The following is a 22,316-nucleotide window of genomic DNA, read 5'->3' as shown; positions in this document are numbered from 1 at the left end:
CCTGTAGTTGAACTTGTCTATCTTTATTGTTTGTGTTTTTCTAATCTTAATTTAACAAGTACTTAATGAGCATTTACTGTGTTCCAGGCATTGTTTTAGGCACTGGAGATACATCACTGACAAAATACATAGAGATTCCTAGAGCTTACATTCAAGAAGCTCTTACGTACTCTTAAGTTCATAAAAATATTCACGTATATATTTTTTTCCCTAAAAGTGTGTAAGATTTGCTTTTTTACTCTTAGATCATCCACCTGGAACTTATTTTTGTGTGGTGTGAAGTAGGAAATCTAGTTTCACTATTATATCTGGGTAGCCAGTTTTCCTAGCATCATTTATTGACTAATATGTTATTTCTCCACTGTCTTACAGTGAGTATCCCCTCTGTTGGATATCAAGTTTCTGCATTTGTGTGGGTCTATTTCTGTGTCCCTTCTGTTTATTGGTATATTTCTGTATCTTTGCCATCTGTACCACCCTCTTAATTGCTATATCCTTATGATAAGCTTTGATATCATAGGTCTGCTCTATTCTTCCTCAGAATTGTTTGACTTATTCTTAGCCCTTGGCTTTTTCATACGAATTTTAGAATTAGCTGTATTCTCCAGTTATTTCTTCCATTGTGCCTGGCTTCCTTTTCAGGACTGCTACTTGCTGTGACAAGGTATAATCCTGGTGCATTGGTGGGGTCTTCTGGCTTTGACAGTTCTGATTTTTGAACTTCCCTTTGCAGCTACTTGCTTGTGTGCTTTCTTTCTCTTTTCCTTTTTTTCTTTCTGTTTTCCTTTTCCTATGGCCATTTAAAAGAATACTTAAAAATATATATATATTTTAATTTTTTTAAAAGATATTTATTTGAGAGCGAGAGAGAGAGCGAGAGAGAGAGAGCAACAAGCAGGGTGAGGGGCATAAGGAGAAGCAGGCTCTCCGCTGAGCGGGGAGCCTGATGCAGGGCTCAATCCTGGGATTCCGGGATCATGATCTGAGCCAAAGGCAGACGCTTAACCGACTAAGCCACCCAGGCGCCCATAAAAATATATTTTTTAACTTAAAAAAAAAGTAGTATGGGGGGGTATATAATAGAGATGTGTATAAAGCAAAAGGTGCAAATCCCTCTGATACCAGTTTGCTGAGAGCTTCCAGATATTTTTCTGGGTGTGTACAAGCGTGTGTTTATAAAAGCAAAAAAATGGTCATATGCATTCTGTAGTTCACTTTATTTCATTAATTATTTAAAAGGCAGTCTTCTGTAACTCTCATTCCTTTTGATGGCTGCATGGTATGTTTATATAGTAATGTAACCAATTCCTCTTTGATGGACTTGTAGATATCTATTTGCTCTTTGATACTGCAGCTGCTTTCAAATACTGCTAATCCCCATTGACAGAGTGGAGGTTGTGCAGTTTATTTTCCATCTCCCTAATGCCTCCCCTCTTAGTCTTTTCAAAGGGTATTAGTGGAGTTCTGTCAAAAGCACTCCTATTTACTTTTTTAAAAATAATTTTTTTAGGGGCGCCTGGGTGGCTCAGATGGTTAAGCGTCTGCCTTCGGCTCAGGTCATGATCCCAGGGTGCTGGGATCAAGTCCCGCATCAGGCTCCCTGCTACGCGGGGAGCCTGCTTCTCCCTCTGCCTCTGCCTCTCTCTCTCTCTTTCTCTCTTTCGGACTCTCATGAATAAATAAATAAAACATTAAAAAAATAATAATTTTTTTAAAAATCATGATAAGTGTACTCTTTAATCCCCCTCCCCTATTTCACCCATCCCTCCACCCACCTCCCCTCTGGTAACCATCAGTTTGTTCTCTATAGTAAAGGGTCTGATTCTCGGTTTGTCTATTTTTTCATCTGCTCATTTGTTTCTTAAATTCCGCATACAAGTGAGATCATAATATATTTGTCTTTTTCTGACTTATTTCACTCAGCATTACACTCTCTTGCTCTATGTTGTTGCAAATGGCAAGATTTCATTCTTTTTTATGGCGAAATAGTATTACAGTGTGTGTGTATACACATCTTTATCCATTCATCTATCGATGGACAGTTGAGCTGCTTCCATAATTGGCTATTGTAAATAATGCTGCTATAAACATAGAGGTACGTGGTATCCCTTTGAATTAGTGTTTAGGTATGTTTTGGTAAATACCCAGTAGTGTGATTCATGGATTGTAGAGTAGTTCTATTTTTAATTTTTTGAGGAACCTCCATACAATTTTCGACAATGGCTGCACGAATTTGCATTCCCACCAACAGTGCAAGAGGGTTCTTTTTTCTTTGCATCCTCCCCAAGACTTGTTTCTTATGCTTTTGATTTTAGCCATTCTGAGCTGTGTGAGGTGGTATCTCATTGTAGTTTTGATTTGCATTTCCCTGATGAATGATTTTGAACACCTTTTCATGTGTCTATTGTCCATCTGGATGTCTTCTTTGGAGAAATGTCTGTTAATGTCTTCTGTCCATTTCAATCAGATTACTTGGTTTTTTTGGTGTTGAGTTATATAAGTTCTTTACGTATTTTAGATACTGACTCTTGATTGGATGTGTCATTTGCAAATATCTTCTCCCACTGTGTAGGTTACCTTTTAATTTTGTTGTTTCCTTTGCTGTACAGAAGCTTTTTATTTTGATGCAGATGTTTTATTTTTGCTCTTATTTCCCTTGTCTCAGGAAACATATCTACAAGAATATTGCTAACCGATATTAGAGTGATTACTACCTCTGCTCTTTTCTAGGATTTTTATTGTTTCAGGTCTCACATTTAGGTCTTTAATCCATTTTGAGTTTAGTTTTGTGTATGGTGAAAGAAAGTGGTCCAGTTTCATTCTTTTGCATTTGGCTGTCCAGCTTTCCCAACACCATTTGTTGGAGACACTGTATTTTTTCCATTGTATATTCATTCCCCCTTTGTGAGAGATTAATTGACCATATAATTTTTTATTCTATTGATCTCTAATGTATCTGTTTTTATGTCAGTACCATCCTGTTTTAACTACTACTGCTTTGTAATATAACTTGACATCTGGGATTGTGATAACTCCAGTTTTTTCTTTTTTAAGATTGCTTTGGCCATTTGAGGTCATTGTGGTTCCATACAAATTTTAGGATTGTTTGTTCTAGTTTTGTGAAAAATGCTATTGGTATTTTGATAGGGATTGCATTAAATGTGTGGATTGCTTTGGGTAGTATAGACATTTTAACAATAATTGTTCTCCTAATCCATGAGCATGGCATATATTTCCATTTCTTTGTGTTGTCTTCACTTACTTTCATCAGTGTTTTATAGTTTTCGGAGTATAAGTCTTTCACCTTTTTAGTTAGGTTTATTCCTAGGTATCTTATTATTTTTGGTGCATTATAAATGGGATTGTTTTCTTAATATCTCTTTCTGCTGCTTCATTATTAGTGTATAGAAATGCAACAGAGGCACTGGGTGGCTCAGTCGCTTGAGCATCTGACTCTTGATTTCGGGTCGGGTCATGATCTCAGGGTTGTGAGATAGTCCCCTGGAGCTCTCTCTCTCTCTCCCTCTGCCCCTTCCTCCACCCCCTTACAAAAAAAAAAAAGTAATGCAACAGATTTCTGTACATTGATACTTGTATCCTGCAACTTTACTGAATTCATTTATCAGTTCTGGTAGTTTTTTGGTGGAGTCTTTAGGATTTTCTATATAGGGTATCATGTTATCTGCAAATAGCGAAAGTTTTACTTCTTCCTTACCATCTGGATACCTTTTATTTCCCTTTTTTCCCCTAAAGATTTTATTTATTTTTTTATTTTGAGAGAGAGAGGGAGAGAGAGAGCATGTGCACACATGCACATGACTGGGGGTAGGAACAGAGGCAGAGGGGGAGAGAGAATCTCAAGCAGACTGTACACTGAGTGTAGAGCCAGATGTGGACCCATCTCACAACCCTCAGATCATGACCTGAGCTGAAATCAAGAGTCACATGCTCAACTGACTGAGCCACCCAGGTGCCCAACCTTTTTTTTTTTTTTTAAGATTTTATTTATTTGAGAGAGAGTGAGTGAGAGAGAGAGAGCAGCACGCCTGAGCAGGGTGAGGGGCAGAGGGAGAAGCAGACTCCGTGCTGAGCAGGGAGCCTGATGCGAGGCTCCATCCTGGGACTCCAGGATTATGATCTGAGCCTAAGGCAGACATTTAACAACTAAGCCACCCAGGCACCCCCTTTTTTTCTTTTTGTTGTAGGATTGCTGTGGCTAGGACTTCCCATACTATGTTGAATAAAAGTGGTGAGAGTGGACATCCGTGTCTTGTTCCTGACCTTTGAGGAAAAGCTCTCAGTTTATCCCTACTAAGTATGATGTTAGTTCTGGGTTTTTAGTATAAGGCCTTTATTATGTTGAGGTATGTTCTCTCTAGACCTACCTTGTTGAGGGTTTTTATCCATAAATGGGTATTGTACTTTGTGAAATGCTTTTTCTGCATCTGTTGAAATGATCATTTGGTTTTAATCCTTTTCTTATTGATGTGATGTATCATGTTGATTGATTTGCAAATATTGAACCACCCATGCATCCTGGCAGTAAATTCCACTTGATCTTGGTGTATGATTTTTTAAATACATTGTTGGATTTGGTTTGTTAATATTTTGTTAAGGACTTCTCCATCTATATTCATCAGAGATATTGGCCTGTAGTTCTCTTTTTTTAATGGTATCTTTATTTGGTTTTGGTATTGGGGATATTGGCCTCATAGAATGAATTTGGAAATCTTCCTTCCTCTTGCATTTTTTGGGAAAGTTTGAGAAGAATGGGTATTAACTCTTCCTTAAGTGTTTGTTAGAATTCGCTTGTGAGGTTGTCTGGTCCTGGACTTTTTTTTTTTTTTTTTTTTGGTGCAAAATGGTGGTTTATTAAAGCATGGGTCCTGTCCCCATGTTGGGGCAAGTAAGGAAAAGGGAGGTTTCAAAAGAACTTTCATATGCTAAAGAGGACTGATGTACAAGATACCAGAGCCATTGTAAAGCTTGTTTCTCCCCCAGCAAGGTATTAACATTAAAACAGTTGGGAGATTCCTGGAAGAATGTCACACACCTCCCACCCACAGGGGGGAGTGGGGTGGGGTGGGAGAGGTTGTGCATATTATGCTTTGTCTTCACCTAGCTCCTTCTGCTCCCTCATCATTTCCTCCCTGAGCAATTTTGACCCTTAAATCTAAGGTTGTTGGAGGCAGAAGTTCTCATTTTCTGTAACATCCTCCCGCTGAATAGGGGCATAGAGATGTCCCTAGCTAGGGGAGGCAGCTGAATCTAAGGCTGACAGGAAGTCAGGAAGTATCTCTGTGGGTGGTAAGAATCATCTGTTGATGTGAAGTCATCGTAGGGATGGAGTCTCGCACTAAGTGGAGAGATACTGGTGGGGAAATCTGGAGTGGGTGGTGTTAAGTCCAGGGGGTGCTCTTCTTGATGGGGTTTTGGAATATAGGTGAAATTTGGTGGGGTGAGGTCCGGAGCCAACAACCAAGAATTCTTGAGACATCTTTGGTGCAAAAGGATGGTTTATTCTGGACTTTGGTTTTTTAACTACTACTTTTTGATTCAGTTTCATTGCTGGCTGTTCAGATTTTCTGTTTGTTCCTGCTTTAGTTTTAGCAGGTTATATATTTCCAGGAATTTATCTATTTTTTTCTAAGCTGTCCAATTTTTTGGCATAGAAGTTTTCATAATATTGTTAAAATTGATTGTACTTCTGTGGTGTTGGTTGTTATTTCTCCTCTTTCATTAGTAATTTTGTTTATTTGGGTCCTCTCTTTTTTTTTTTTTTCCTGTAATGAGCCTTGAGGGATTTATCAGTTTTGTTGATATTGTCATAGAACTGGCTCCTAGATTCATGGATCTGTTCTGTTGTTTTTTTTTTAGTTTCTATATCATTTATTTCTGGTCTAATTTTTATTTCCTTCCTTTTCCTGGGTTTGGGTTTGTTCTTCTTTTTCTGCCTCCTTTAGGTGTAAGGTTAGGTCATTTACTTGAGATTTTTCTTGCTTCTTGAGGTAGGCCAGTATTGCTATAAACTTTTCTCTTAGAAATACTTTTGCTGCATCCCAAAGATTTTATTTTATTTTATTTTTTTGAAAGATTTAATTTCTTTATTTAGAGAGAGAGTGTGTGTGAGCAGGGGTGAAGTGGGGGAGAGAGAGAGGAAGAGAGAGAATCTCAGACTCTCTGGCGAGCATGAAGCCTGACTCAGGGCTTGATCCAATGACCCTGAGACCATGACCTGAACTGAAGTCAGGAGTCCTACGCTCAACCAACTGAGCCACCCAGGCACCTAAATGGCGTCTAAAATCCCAAAGATTTTAGACCATTGTGTTTTCATTTTCTTTGGTTTCCATGTAATTTTTGATTTCTTGGTTTGACCCATTCATTGTTTAATAGCATGTTTATTTAATGTCCATGTATTTGTGCTCTTTCCAGATTTTTTCTTGTAATTGATTTCTAGTTTTATAGCATTGTGGTCAGAAAAGATGCATGGTATGATTTTGATTTTTTTGAATTTGTTTAGAGTTTTTTTGTAGCCTCATATGTGATCTATTCTGGAAAATGTACAGTGTGCACTTTAATGTGTATTCTGCTCTTTTAGGATGGAATGTTCTGAATATGTCTTAAATCCACCTGGTCCAGTGTGTCATTCAAAGCCACTATTTCCTTGTTGATTTTCTGTTTGGATGATCTGTCCATTGATGCAAGTAGGGCGTTAAAGCCCCCTACTATCGCCATTATTGTATTAGTCTTGTTTAGTTCCTTTATATTTGTTCTTAACTGTTTTATGTATTTGGGTGCTCCCATGTTGGGGCATAAATATTTAGAGTTGTTGTATCTTCTTGTTGGATTGTCCCCTTCATTATTACATAGTGTCCTTGTTTGTCTCTTGTGGTCTTTGTTTTAAGTCTATTTTGTCCAATATAAATATTGCTACTCTGGCTTTTTTTTGGCATCCATTTGCATGATAAATGTTTTTCTGTCCCCTCACTTTCAATCTGCAGGTGTCTTTTGGTCTGAAATGAGTCTCTTGTAAGTAGCATATACATGGGTCTTATTTGTATATCCACTCTGTCACACTATGTCTTTTGATTGGAGTATTTAGTCCATTTACATTCAAAGTAATTATTAATAGATATGTTTATGCCATTTTGTTACTTGTTTTGTGGTTGTTTCTATAGATTTTCTGATTCTTCTCTTGCTATTTATAGGGACAAGGTTCATTGGCTTTCTTTAGTGATATGTTTGGATCCTGTTCTCTTTAATCTTTGTATATTTATTACTGGGTTTTGATTTGTGGTTACCATTAGGTTTGTATATAACATCTTCTGCATATAGCAGTCTATATTAAGTTGATGGTTGTTTAAGTTTAAACTCATTCTTTACTCTTCTTCCTCCCACCTTTTATTTTTTTTAATTTTTTTTTATTTTTTAAAGATTTTATTTATTTATTTGTCAGAGAGACAGAACACAAGCAGGGAGAGAGGCAGGCAGAGGGAGAAGCAGGCTCCCCGCCGAGCAGGGAGCCCGATGTGGGACTCGATCCCAGGACCCTGGGATCATGACCTGAGCCGAAGGCAGCCGCTTAACCGACTGAGCCACCCAGGCGTCCCTTCCTCCCACCTTTTAGGTGTATAGTGTCATATTTCACATCCTTTTATTTCTTGAGTCTCTTCAATGATTTTTACAGAAATATTTATTTTTACTGCTTTTGTGCTTTTTACTTTTCATACTCTCACTTATGGTCTTTCTTTTTCACTCAAAGAGTCCTCTTTAAAATTTCTTATAGGGCTGGTTTAGTGGTCTGTTTTTTGGAGGAAGTCTATCTCTCTTTCTATTCTGAATTATATCCTTACTGGATAGAGCATTCTTGGCTACGGAGTTTTCCCTTTTACCACTTTGAATGTATCATGCCACTCCCTCCTGGCCTGCAAAGTTGCTGCTGAAAAATTCACTTGTAGCCTTATGGGATTTTCCTTGTATGTAACTGTCTTCTTTTCTCTTGCTTTAAATGTTTTTCCTTTATCCCTACTTTTTGCCATTTTAATTGCTATGTGTCTTGGTGTGGACCTCCTTGGGTTGAATTTTCTGGAGGATCTCTCTGCCTCCTGGATCTGGATATCTGTTACCTTCCCCACATTAGGGAAGTTTTCAGTTATTATTTCTTCAAATAAATTTTCTGCCTCTCTCTTCTTCTGAGGTCCCTGTAATGTGGATGTTACTGTGCTTGATAGGCTTGTTAGAGTTGCTGAGTTCCCTAATACTATTCTCAATTTATATACTTTTCTTTCCTTTGCTCAACTTGGTTACTTTGTATTACTCTGTCTTCCAGGTATTAATTCATTCCTTGGCTTCATCAAGCCTGCTATTTATTATATGAAGTGTATTTTTAATTTCACTTATTGTGTTCTTGACCTCTGGTTCTTTTTTATCTCTGTGTTAAGGGTCTCACTGATGTCCTCCACTCTTTTCTCCAGTCCAGTGAGTATCTTTGTGATCATTACTTTAAATTTTCTTTCAGGCATCTTATTTATATCCATTTTGCTTTGGTCTCTAGCTGTGGTTTGGTCCTGTTCTTTCATTTGGGAGATGTTTCTCTGTCTTCTCATTTTGTTTGACTTTCTGTGTCTGTTTCTCTGTGTTAGAGAAGTCAGCTACTTACCTTACTCATAACAATAGTAGTCGTTGAGGAAGAAGTATTATAGTGCCCTGTAGTGCAGTGTCCCTGTTCCCCAGGGTGTGTTGCAGGTGCTCTGCTGGTGAGTTCTGGCATCTTCTCCCTTCAGTCCAGTTGTTTGCTGATGCTGTCTTTACCTATTGTGAGTAGCAAGGTGTGCAGTGGTCTACCTGTGAAACAATACCTGCCACTGCTGGAACTGCGGTCCTGCAAAACAAGTGGGTCAGGAGATGTGGTATTGGCAGGGTGGTCTTCTCGGGGAGGGACCCCACAGCACCACAACTCAGGGGAGCATGCCTGGGAAGGGCTGATCTGCCAAAGCACATGTGGTGGGGTTCGGTTTGGTGTAAGCAAGTTAAGTAGCATGTGGCCACCCACACAGTGTTGGTTTCCGCAGGTGGCTGTTATTTATGCTGGGGAGCAGGGGAGGAAAATGTCACCTGCCAGCTCCATTTTTCCTGGAGGGGTGTCCCATGATACCTGTCTTTCCAGACCCGTGCTCTGAGATGAGCAAATCTCTGTCCTCCTTGTCTGCCTGTGGCATTTTTCGAACTGCTGGTTCTACACTGCATCTGCATAGGCTGTTTTTCATGCTGTCTCTTTAAGATGAGGGACTCTGTTTCCTAACACCTTCTGGGCTCACCCAGAGCTGAGCATGCTGGTTTTTAAAACTCTAGGTTTTAAGTCCTGCTGGTTTTAAGAACTCATGAAATTTCAAAGGCAAATATGGAGATTCATCCTCCCAGTTAGTATGAAGATCTGTCTGCTGCTCTTCTCTGCCGCTGGCTTCTTCTCTGCTGCGGCAGACTGCAGTCCCTTTTGCTCCCAGACTGTGTCCTCACCCTTTATACCTCCTTTGGTGTGGACTCTTCCTGCCCTTCACTGTGGAGTGTGTTCTGGCAGCCCTTGGGCTGTTTCCTGGGTTATTTCCGCTGCTGTGGGTGTTACCTAGTTGTATCTGTGGGAGGAGCCGAGTTTAGGGTCCTCCTACTCTGCCATCTTCCCAGCCAACCTCTCCTATTAACTTTTTAGGGCCCTGGCACGTACCTTTCTTTGGTGGAAAGAGTTAACAACCTTGATGTAAATTCTTCAGTTTGGCACTATCTGTATTTTATTAAAAAGCAATACTTCAAGGTTTTGTTTTGTGTTTCTACACGTGGCATCCTGGAGGAGAGTGTGTGTGGTGTAGTGGTAGAGGTAGCAGCCAGTTGGAGAGTTGAGGAATGAGTGAGTTTGAGAAAATGGAGATGGAGAGCTGAAGCAGCACTTTACTACACACTAGAGGAGGAAGAGAGTTCTTGGCGTTTTGCTTTTTGTTAGGGTTAGGCCTTTTGAAAGCAGTTAAAATTGGATCTCTGTGTTATATAATTTGTCCTTTTCTTAATCTTCCTAGCCTCCACCAGGCACTGTGAAAATGCCTAATGTACCCAGTACACAACCAGCAATAATGAAACCAACAGAGGAACATCCAGCTTATACACAGATTGCAAAGGTTAGTTCATGTTATGTGTGTAAATTTGTATTGGAAATTACAGTATCAGTAACATCTTCAGAATAGAAGAATTCTTTATATGTTGCCTTACTTAATTTTTTTTTTTGCCTTATTTAATTTTTTTTTAAAGATTTTATATATTTATTTATTTGACAGAGACACAGTGAGAGAGGGAACACAAGCAGGGGGAGTGGGAGAGGGAGAAGCAGGCTTCCCGCGGAGCAGGGAGCCTGATGCGGGGCTCGATCCCAGGACTCTGGGATCATGACCTGAGCTGAAGGCAGACGCTTAACAGCTGAGCCACCCAGGCACCCCTGCCTTATTTAATTTTTAACTTACTTTTGAGTCTGGGTTAGCTAGTTTGTCAACCCTGTAATACAGTTCTTTTTCAGCTTATAATATTTACTTTATACTGTTATTAGCAGTTACTGAATTCATATATCCTCTTGAGGAACAATTTCTTTAGGGAAATTTTTGTTGCCTTTTGTTGGGTTTACTCTTTAATGCACAATGCTATTATAGTACCAATGATAAGATAATATAAACTATTGGAAAAGGGTTGTAATGGCTAAGCAAAGGACAGTGGTAGGAAGTAGCAGGTGGTAAAAATATGAGAATAAAGGAGATGAATAGGATGCCTTGTATTACATAAAGGCAGATGGAGTTACAAACCAGAATTTCTTAATCATATCCTTCTTTCATCTCATTGTCTTCTAAAATAGAAGATACTGTATATTCTTGCATTGGAAACCTTAGGCACCATTCAAACCAATTCTTAAGAGGCAATTCAGTTGTCATTTTCTCACTTTGTCTGTTTGGCCTCAATTGTTCCCTTTGTTCTTCATTCTCATTTAGGCACAGAGGTCACCTTAATTTTATTTTCCCAATTAGGACTCTAACTACTCTTACTGAGAGAATTTTGTCCTGTTCTAAATGTGCCCAATATTCTCACTGATGGTTTTCATAACCAAAAAAACCAAAATCAGGGATTCCTAGGTGGCTCAGTCAGTTAAGCATCTGCCTTCAGCTCAGGTCATGATCACAGGGTCCTGGGATCAAGCCCCGTGTCGGGCTCCCTGCTCTGTGGGGAGCCTGCTTCTCCCTCTGCCTGCTGCTCCCCCTGCTTGTGCTCTTTCTCTCTCTCTGAAAAATAAATGAATAAAATCTTAACAACAAACAAAAATCAGTCAAGTATCTCCATGTCTTCTGAAGATGTAACCTAGAGTGAATTCCTGTATTTTTTTTTTAAGATTTTATTTATTTATTTGAGAGAGAGAGACAGAGATAGCAACAGAGATAGTGAGAGAGATCACGAGTGGGGAGGAGAGGGAGAAGCAGGCTCCCCACTGAGCAGGGAGCCCCATGACCAACTGAGCCACCCAGGCGCCCCTGAATTCCTGTATTTTGGAAGAGCATTTGAATTAAGATTCTGACACTGTATGACTCTTGATCTTGGGGTCCTGAGTTCAAGCCTCACATTGGGTGTAGAGATGACTAAAAAGTAAATAAACTTAAAAAAAAGTTTCTGGCATTGTAGAGGGAGAGAGAGAGTAGAGAGCATAGTCGTGTTACAAGATTTTCTAACTCTGACAACCTATTCATTCACTGATGTTTTCTTTGTTTGTTTAAGGAACATGCTTTGGCCCAAGCTGAGCTTCTTAAGCGCCAAGAAGAACTAGAAAGAAAAGCAGCAGAATTAGATCGTCGAGAACGAGAAATGCAAAATCTCAGTCAACATGGTAGTATCCAAAGAAGTTTGAAATAAAAATAACTTTTAAACACTTTAAATTATGCCTGTGCTAGCTCTAAGTCATTTGGTTTATGGATAAAGCCATGCCATTTTTTCCTGTTCTAGCAAGATCAGACAGGAGATTTCCTACTTGTTACTCTGTAGCTCTCTGATCTTGGCTGATTTGCATAGTCTTTTGATAGATTATAACAGTGTTAGCCTTATCACACAGAAAGTGAACGTGAACATGATAATTTTGGGGTTTGGCCAGGAGCCTTTGATTCTGCACTTGGGCCCTCTTTGAGTCTATTGAAGCTTTAAGAGTGTGCCCTAAATTTGACTCTTACTTTTTTGTTTATTTAGCCCTGTTTCTAATTATGTGCCCCGTCTTCAGAAGTATAACATGCCTGTCAAATCATATTAAAAAAATGTGTGGCATGACTTTGGGAAGCCTCGGGTTTCTCAATGATACCAAAGAAATAAGTACTGAATTGATCATTTGCTATGAAGTCTATTTAGACTGTGACTACCAAAGGCCACTTCAAGGGCGTTATCTTAGAGAAAGATAGCAGTGTCTGGCTAAGGGGTTAAAGAGCTAGATAAGTCATTGTTACTATGTCTAGGATAGTGATGGAGTGACAGAGCTAGGTCAGCAATAATATACTGAACTATTTCTTCCTTAGATTGTGTAAGCCTAAGTCGGAGAACAACAAACACCATATGACTTCACTCATATGTGGAGTTTAAGAAACAAAACCAACAATCATAGGGGGAAAAAGAGAGGCAAACCAACAACAACTGTAGAGAACAAACTGATGGTTACTAGAGGGGAGGTGGGTGGGGTTGGGGGTTAAGGGGCACTTGCTGTGATGAGCATCAGGTATTGTATAGAAGTGTTGAACCACTATAATGTACCCCTGAAACTAGTATTACACTGTATGTTAACTAGGGAATTTAAATAAAAACTAAAAATGAAATTTATATGTTCAAAGACTATTAAAAAAAAGTGTGTAAGCCTAGGGCCTTGTGAAGACACATTCATCCTTGGCCATTTTGTTGGCTTGTGACATCAGAGACAACATCTGTAAAAGGAGAAACTAAGGATTTATTTGAGATCAGTGTTTCTGAAATACCTGTAATAAAATCTGTCCTATATCCTTAGTATTGACTAATGTAAGTTATTTCTATGGGAGATATTTTAGTAAAGATAGTAATGAAGAGTGAGAAATTAAGAGTTAGACTTTGTAGTACGTTACACATGTAAGTACTTATTATCTATTAACTCATTTAATTATAATTCCCTGAAGGGTGGTATAGTTATTATTCTCTTGTTATTTCTACTGTTAAATTTATTAAGAAATGTAAGATTTTATAGATGTCTTCAGCTTTTACCAAGTCTTCAAGAGTTTAAGGTACCCAACGCCCTCCAGCCAAAAAATTGCTAGGCACTTCTGTTTTCAGATTCTGGTTTTTACTTTGCTATTCTCTGCTCTTCTCAAATAGTACGAGACTTGTATGAGAAATGAATATGAAATTTGGAAAGAATTATAAATAGCGCAGACATGTTGGGAAGAATCAGACATAGGTCATTCTTGTTTTCCAGTAAAATTTTCTTCACCTATACGAAGTATATAAAATTGAATTTTCAAAAATTGTGGCATATAATTTCTAAAATGAAAAGTGGCCTTAGGTGTTGTGTTTACCTTCTGTTTTTAATGTTTAGACTTCTTGCTTTAATTTTAGTGTTTTTATTGCTCCCACCACTTCCCAAGCCCTATTTTCTGTTTCATTTCTTTATAAAGACACATTTTCCCTCCTCATAGTTTGAATTTATTTTTCCTCTAGGTTTTTGAAGGTATTATAATTCCTTAGCTTCCTTCTCCTGTTTCATATTTTCTCCTAGTTTTATGGTTTTCTTACATGGATATTTTGAATATTATTTTTTCAGACTTTGGGATTTCCAGATTTGATTCTTTGGTATTAGTTAACTGTGTGTTTCTTCATGGAGTTAACAGTAGAGAACTCAAAAGATTCAGAAGCTGGTCTTCCCTCTCCACATGGGCTAGGAATTATATTCAAAGACTTAAGATGCTGAAGAGGAAATTGTAGATATTTAAAAACTGCATGACCTTCACATGACAGCCAGACTCTTGGGACTTTGAGAAAGAAGTCTGTTTTTAGGGTAGAGTCACAGGGTATGTCTTTGTGCTCTTTTTTTGTTTCTTGTATCAACTGTACATAAATGGTTCCTGCTAAACATTACATGACACTGGAAAAATATTTTACCATCTAATGTTTTCTAAAGTGAAACTCTGGGGAAAAAACATTTTTTTTAAGATTTATTTTTAAGTAATCTCTACACCCAACGCAGGACTTGAACCCACAGCACTAGATCCAACAGTCACATGCTCTATTGACTGAGCTAGCCATGTGCCCCTACTTTGGGAAAAAAATTTTTTTTTTTTTTTAAAGATTTGATTTATTTATTTGACAGAGAAAGGGAACACAAGCAGGGGGAGTGGGAGAGGGAGAAGCAGGCTTCCTGCGGAGCAGGGAATCAGATGTGGGGCTTGATCCCAGGACCCCGGGATTATAACCTGAGCCTAAGGCAGACACTTAACGACTGAGTCATCCAGGCGCCCCCTTTGGGAAAATTTTTAAAAATACAAAGCTTGGCTTTCAAAGCTGTACAAATCTCTACATTATAGGAATGTAGAGATGCAGCATTCAATTTATAAAACATCTATTAAAAGAACAAATAATGTTCTTTATTATGAAACCAAAAATAAGAATAGCACATCTTGGTCCTAATATAATTTTTTTTTTTTTTAAATTTGCAGGCAGAAAAAATAATTGGCCACCTCTCCCTGGCAATTTTCCTGTGGGACCTTGTTTTTATCAGGATTTTTCTGTAGACATTCCTGTAGAATTCCAGAAGACAGTAAAGATTATGTACTACTTGTGGATGTGTGAGTATAAAATAAATTGTATATTCAACAGAGTTTATGTTTTATTGTCAAAAGTAAACACCCTTTTTGGAATTCAGATATTAAGGATAGTATCACAAATAGGTTTTTTGGTATAGCTCTTAATTTTCAGAGTGAAACATATTTAGGTATTGCAAAATTATACTGTATGTGACAATCTAAACTGAGGAAAACATATATGAAAACTGGCATTCTTTTGAGGAAAGGACTTCTCTGTCACATATATAGTATTTTTTTGAGGAAAAAGGAATAGTTGTAAAATACTATCTAGGTAATACTTGTTTTGAAAAAATTATACTAAATGAAGGCTGTTTAAAGCATTATGACTTTTTAAAAGGGCCATAAAATATTATAATTTTTCTTAGAGCTTTGAGCACAATTTACTTTTCATTTTCAAGTGGTTGATAAGTACTTTTATTATTGGAAGTCCTAGTTAATGTAGGATATTTTACTAAATAGAACATTAGGACATATATTTAGGCTGTGGTGCTTATGTTGTGTTGAGTATAATTACAGCTCATGTAATAACTAAAGTAAAATGTCAAGCTGTTAACAGTTTGTTCTAGGTACACAGAATTTCCACTTATTCTCTGTTTCACTTTTATTCCAAACAGTAGTCTCAGCTCCTTTTAATGTTATTATGTTAGTAGGAGAGGTGTAGCTGTCATGACTTTTTACCTGCATAACTGCTGGGTTTAATGGAGATTTTGTAGTGTACATTCTTGATGGAGGAAATTTATGTGTGTTACTGTATAATTGGGGAGCCGTTTTTTCCCTTCCTAAATAAATGAGACAATTTTCCTCAAAATCTTTTCAGAGCATTCTTCACATGTGTGAAGTTACTTTGGAATGTGAGTAGTGATTCCTTATGGATAGTACATTCTTAACTCTTTAGTTTTTCTTTGAGATTTTGTTGTTGATCTAGTATCTTGCTAAATCTCCAGTGTAGACAGTATTATATACTTTTAACATTAAAGGTTTTGATTTTATATATGTCATGTAAACAACCCATATATTTTATTTAATCAATATATAATATATGCATGTATATAATAATTATTTTTTAATGGGCAGACCTGGCCTAGCATTTTAAGTATAAGTTCTTTGACCTAGTGGAAAAACATATTTTGGATGGGGGAGATGGGGGCTGGAAGAAAATTCTATAAGGAATTTAGTAAATAAAGGTTGATTGGGAAAGGTGATTAATTTTAATTGAATGGCTACTTTACTAGTACTAATTGTTTCAAAATAGGTCTGTTTTGTTTTATAAATATATAACTTTCTGCGGTTTTTAGAATATAGTTTTTCTAAATCCTGTTGAGTTGACAGATCTCTTATTTAAAGTATTTAAAGAGGTCTCAATATTTAAGGAAGCATTACCTGGAATAAAGTAAGATCTAGTACCAGCTCAGTGATGTTTCTAAATTTCACTTCTTTTAATAAGTCACTTTCAAGAAGTGTCTGCCTGTTAATGATTTCAGAGTTGACGAGTGCTTTCATACTGTAGTAATAATTGTAATGAAAGAGAATATTTATTGAGGATTTATTTGTGCCAGGCGTAGTACTAATCACTTTATATACATGATGTTATTAACTCCTAACTACACTATAAAGCAGGTATTATATTACCTAAGATAAGGAAACCAAAGCTTAGAGAATTGGAGTAACTTGTTCAAGACTACACAACAATTAGATTGGAGTTGGATAGCTTGACTCCAGAGCCCAGAGTCTAGATTTCCATGTTGTACAACCTACAAAGTACCAAAATGAAGAAGTAATTTATGTTTTAAACCCAAATAAGATGAAGATATACTTTCAAAGGTATTTTTGAAGGTATTATACTTACTTGAAATAAATATTTTACTCTATAAAGGAACTGAAGCAATTAGAACTATCACTGTGAAATGAATCTTAACCTCTTTGAGTATATTCTTAAAAAAAAGGGAAAACAAGTCATTTAAAGATCAATTAGTGAAGAAGATAATTATACTGTTTAAAATCTGTTTATGTTAGGTGTCTGTGTTATAATGCAGAGCTTATCAAGAAGAATATTGTAGTGATAGTTGCAAATTTAGGTCCACTAATAACAGATTTAAGTGCTTAATAAAGCATATGGAAATTTTCTATGAAGTTGAATCACTCAACTTAAAAACTTACAAATCATGTAAACAAAATACCCTAAAAGTTTCTTTAGTGTTATATGTACACCTAGAATCCACCAAGTGGATTGGAAAGGGTTGAAATTAGCAACATAGAATCATGTGTTTCACATTACCTTGCCTTTCTGTGTATTTTTTGATTTGTGTATAAGTGGACTGATTGTTTAGTAAGTAGGCCTGGACATTTTACTTTTCTTTGGGGTACAAATAAATGACTTGTTGATCGTGGTTTTTGGTTACTCTGAAAACATTTAGAAAGAAATTTTAATAGATTACACAAAATTAAATTGAAATTTTTATCAATAATTGGAAGAATTTTTAATGAAATTTAAATACACATATCCATATTTTCTTAGGCAAATTAGGAGATAAACCTTTAAAAATTCTCTTAAGGCTGAAATTTGAATTGTAATGTGAATATATAAAACTTTTTTAGGCAGTTGGATGATATTTAATGTTAAAAAATAATAACTTTGTATTTCACGGTCTTTTGAAATCTGTTTTCAAGCCATTGACAAAAACTTTTGAGACAGAAGATTGTGAGTAAATTTATTAGTAAGCTAGCTTTTGTGAGAGTTAGAAATCCTAATGGTAACAAAGTTAATAAGAAAGAGTCTTCTTTGTGTAATAGAATGGAATGGAGTTTTAAACGTGGAAGAGCTCCTGTATTTCTATAGCTGAAAAATTGAAATCTAGAGGTTGATTAGCTCAATAGTATGTCTCTATAACTCAGGTGTTTTCACTCTTCCTCTGGTGCCCTTTTCTTACTCTAGAGTTTGTATATTTAGCTAGTCATTAAAGCAAATTTAAAGGCACCCTATAATGTATGTCTTTATCTTATTTTGTTAATTACTATTTTTATTTAGTAAGTTGAAAAGATTTTAAAGTTTTTAAGGTAAGTTGAGATTTTTGTATTTGGATTTACTAGGTTTTTCATTTATTTTTAATTCAAGTAGTAGTTTGTTGGTATATTTTTCTTGTATTAATTTACAATGAACATTATTTTAACTTTTGAAAAAAAAATATTTCTTTTAATTCAGCCTGTGAATAAACTTTTTAAAAATCCAATAAAAAGTTATTAATTATAATGGGTAAATGTAGTTCTTTAGGATCAAAGTATAGTTAGATGGTACTCAGATTTTTTGTTTTAGGTCTTTCTGGATATGTAATTATTAACAACATATGAAGAGTTTTCCATTAACTGTGTTAATTAAAAGAAAGGTCTGCCACAGCAGCTGAAATTCATTATTTCCTTTCTTTAAAAGTAAGTTTAATCCTTTACCAAAACACCATATTTATCCCAGCACTTTAAAAAATGATAACACTATGAAGATGAATAATCCTGAGAGATTGACTATACAGTCCCTGAAATTGCTACTGTATTGGTATTTTTAGTTCAGTGATTCTAATTAATTGCTTAAAAATGTTACAGTGAGATTGTACAGGGCACTTCTCTAGTTTTCATCTCCTTGTATAGTCTACTCTGGGAGGAGTCTGTAGGCCTACTCTGTAAAAATGTAATTCAGAGTGTAGGATCTTTCTCCTCCAAAGTCCTGGTTCTTTCCCTGGCTGGGCCTTGGATCAGGAGGCATATCACGTGTTTCCTTCTCAAGGAAGAATCCCTTAAGGCAGTGCTTCTCTGGTAATTGCCCATTAGGAGAGGGCCAGAAGAATTGTTCCCAAACAGTACATATATTAGGACTCTTTTTCCTGTATATACTGTTTTCAAATCAAATGTGTAAGAAACAGCAATGTTTTTTGAAAGATCCTAACTGGAAACAAGGGGTGGAATACATTTGCTCTAAGGAAGAATTTTTTCATTTACAATTTTTGTTGAATGAATTCATAAATTGAATGTAAACGTTTCTCTTTTGTTTTTTGATTCCACAGTCCACGCTGTAACACTCTTTCTAAATATCTTCGGATGCTTGGCTTGGTTTTGTGTTGATCCTACAAGAGGGGTTGATTTTGGATTGAGTATCCTGTGGTTCTTGCTTTTTACTCCTTGTTCATTTGTCTGTTGGTACAGACCACTTTACGGAGCTTTCAGGTAAAATGTGTGTACTTTGAAATATACTCTTTAAAACCTGTGAAGTAAATAATTGGTAATTAACCTTAAGGGGAAAATTGACACATTTTCACTAAAATTTTTTATTATTGTGTAACATATATTCTGATAAATTTATATGTAACATGCCTTTGTAGTAATTAGGTTTTGTAAGTCACAAAATCTCATTCTTTTCTCCCACTTGAGAAGATCAAACACGAAAATAGAGAAATGACAATAGTCTTATATCTTAATATTTGTAGAATGTTATATTTCATATGATACACTTGACATTAAAGAAAATTTTGCTTTTCATTCCCGTTCAAAAAAAAAAATCACAAATGGTGATTAAAGTCTAATTCTTAAATGAACCTCTCGGTAAGGTAAGTATACCTATGATATTTAAAGTGAGTCATTTTTACCTAGCAAGGTAATTATTTTCTATGTAAATTCATTTTTAGCTTTTCAAAAGTTCTCACATTTGAGAACCATTAAGATTATAAGGTTATAATATTTTGCATGATATATTTTAATCAGTGGTTAGGATTAATATTTCCTAAATGCATGTTCTGTGAGGTATTAATAAATGTTGTCAAAAAAGGGACTCATTAACTTAGGTTTGGGAAAAGCTGGATAATAAAGTTAAATTTCTTCACTTCAGGATTTCTTAGATTCTTTTAAGAATCTAGTGTGATTTGTGATTTGACTATGAAACCATTATTTTTTTGTGGAACACCTTGTTGAACTATTGCTTTAAGAAATAAATGTTGGGAAGTGCTGATTTAGATAATAGTTCTCTATGACTCCATATATTCAACAGTTATCAACTTATTTTTGAGTAAACTTGTTTGTGAGTAATGAACTTTTTTCAGCTCTCATGAGTGAGGGGGGCAGCATTACTAGGAAACAGGTATGTATTGTGCAGATGTTATATTAGGAAAATTAGAGGGCCACATTCAGTTGTTATTGTTGTTTTTTCCATTTCAACATAGAATTTCTTTGATTAACCACAGTGTATATTCCTTCATTGTGGAATTAGAAACCCAGATATGTAAACAGATTAAAAAAAAAAAAAACCCAGAAGGAAAAGGAACAAGATGAGGGAATTTGGGGAGAAAAGGGGTCATTCAACAGAAAACTAAATTGGTTAGAATTGGAATGAAGGGAAGAAAATGGATGGAAGGAGGAAAAGGAGGAAAGAATCTTTGGATATATTAGAATATGGAGGTTAGTTATCAAGGAATGGGGAGAGGTGCCTCCTTTGTATGTGGCTTGGAGAGGAATAAAAAGGACCTATTTACTCTTTCCATGATCTGGGAAGAGAGTTACTGCTGCTCTTTTCCTTGTTATCTAAGCCTGGCTCACAAGGTTTTTTAATTTTTTGACACTTGGCTTTGGCTTCTGCCTGCCTACTTCCATCATGTTACTAATATATTTGTAATGATGCCGGTGGGTAGGAATAGGGTTGTTTTTGAGACTTTAAAAGTGACATGAGGAGGTGCCTGGGTGGCTCAGTTGGTTAAGTGTCTGTCTTCAGCTCAGGTCATGATCTTGGGATCGTGGGATCGAGCCCTACATTGGGCTACCTGCTGGGTGGGGAGCCTGCTTCTCTCTCTGCATCTACCCCTCCCCCTCCCCCTGCTCGTGGGTGCGCACTCTCTCTCTCACATGCTCTCTTTTTAAATAAATAAATAATAAATAAAATCTTTAAAAAAAAAAGTGACACGAGACTAATGACTTTGGATTTTAAACCTTCTATGACTAATGTAGCCAAAACAAACTACCAAAAACCAGCTTTCTGCCTTTTATTACTTGAAGTCACTTGCTTCCTTTTATTTCCTTTCTTTGCCAGTTGAAATAAAAATGCTTTGTGGAACATTTTTACTTCTGTCATTATTAATCTGTAAGGCTAAGTTCTTAGCTGCATCTCAGTCCTTTAGAGTTTATCCCAAATGTGTTAATTATCTGGGTTTCCCTGTTCAGAGCAGAACTGAGAGGAATAATATTTAACGGGGAAAGTTGAAATTAAAGTATTTTACCTCATTACTGTACCTTCTCAGTATGTAACTTCGGCATTTCTTTCATCCACATTGCCATGTGTCTTTCCTGCTGTATCTGGTAGTTTGTTAAACCTGTATTGATGGCAGCTTTTTCCTTTAAATATGAAAATCTCAAACATACATTGGATGTGATTCTTGATATTAAATATAGGGCTTTAAATAGACTTAATCACATAAATGCTTTATTTTAGATCAGTTTTGATAGGGATTACTGCCTTTGAGAAAGGGCAGAATCAGGATATGCAGTGTTTCATATTTTGTTTCAAGACTGATGATTAAGAAATGAAAACAAGCTTCTGAACATACTTTGTAAGTCGGTAGAAAATGGGTAGCTAAAACCTTTTAGGCCAGGTTCCTGGGTTTCTTGAGAGAAGTTGTTATTGAAAGCATTTAGTTGTTATTAATCAGATGCTGCAGTGAAGCTAATATGCTTTTTAAAAGTTTTCAGGTTTGGGCGCCTGGGTGGCTCAGTTGGTTAAGCGACTGCCTTCGGCTCAGGTCATGATCCTGGAGTCCCGGGATGGAGTGCCACATCAGGCTCCCTGCTCGGCGGGGAGTCTGCTTCTCCCTCTGACCCTCCCCCCCTCATGCTCTCTCTCTCTCTTATTCTCTCTCTCTCTCTCAAATAAAATCTTTAAAAAAAAAAATAAAAGTTTTCAGGGTTTTTTTTTGTTTTAAGATTCACTTATTTATTTTAGCGCAAGAGTGCACAAGCAGAGGGAAGGGGCAGAGGGAGAGAGGCAGCCACCTAGGTGCCCCTAAAAGTTTTCAGGTTTTACTCTTCTCTGGCTAATGGTATATTTGCCTCTTCTGCTATAAGATTATTTAAATATCTCCTGAATTTTATTTCTCAGGTTTCCCCCTAGAAGTGAAGAAGAGATTAGTAAGCAATAAGGCGCACCTTAGGTGGCTCAGTTGGTTAAGCGTCTGACTCTTGATATTGGCTCAGGTCATGATCTCAGGGTTGTGAGATCAAGCCCTGCCTCCAGCTCACAGCTCACTCCCTGGGCATGGAGCTTGCTTAAGATTTTTTTCTCTCCCTCTGCCCTCCCCCCACTTAAAAAAAGGAATAGTAAGCAGTAAGAAAAACATGGCATAGATTGATTTTAGAATAAACTAGTCATTGCAAGCATAGAAGTTAGAGAGGGGCATTAGGTTTGAGAATGTG

The 22,316-nt window shown here is 36.6% G+C and overlaps 1 protein-coding gene across 1 annotated transcript in view; it reads left to right on the top strand.

Annotated features, from left to right (window-relative positions):
* Window positions 1-22,316, top strand: part of SCAMP1 (secretory carrier membrane protein 1) — a 123,557-nt gene that overhangs the window by 47,307 nt on the left and 53,934 nt on the right. The window contains exons 3-6 of the mRNA XM_032404141.1: window positions 10,068-10,166; window positions 11,797-11,905; window positions 14,736-14,864; window positions 18,932-19,091. Coding sequence (XP_032260032.1) covers window positions 10,068-10,166; window positions 11,797-11,905; window positions 14,736-14,864; window positions 18,932-19,091 — 497 coding nt within the window. The remainder of the gene's footprint in view (window positions 1-10,067; window positions 10,167-11,796; window positions 11,906-14,735; window positions 14,865-18,931; window positions 19,092-22,316) is intronic.

The sequence above is a fragment of the Phoca vitulina genome, unplaced genomic scaffold, assembly GCF_004348235.1.
Source record: "Phoca vitulina isolate PV1807 unplaced genomic scaffold, GSC_HSeal_1.0 scaffold6, whole genome shotgun sequence".
Classification (NCBI taxonomy): Eukaryota; Metazoa; Chordata; class Mammalia; order Carnivora; family Phocidae; genus Phoca; species Phoca vitulina.
The sequence above is the reverse complement of the archived record's forward strand: the minus strand, read 5'-3'. Positions and strand labels throughout refer to the sequence as shown.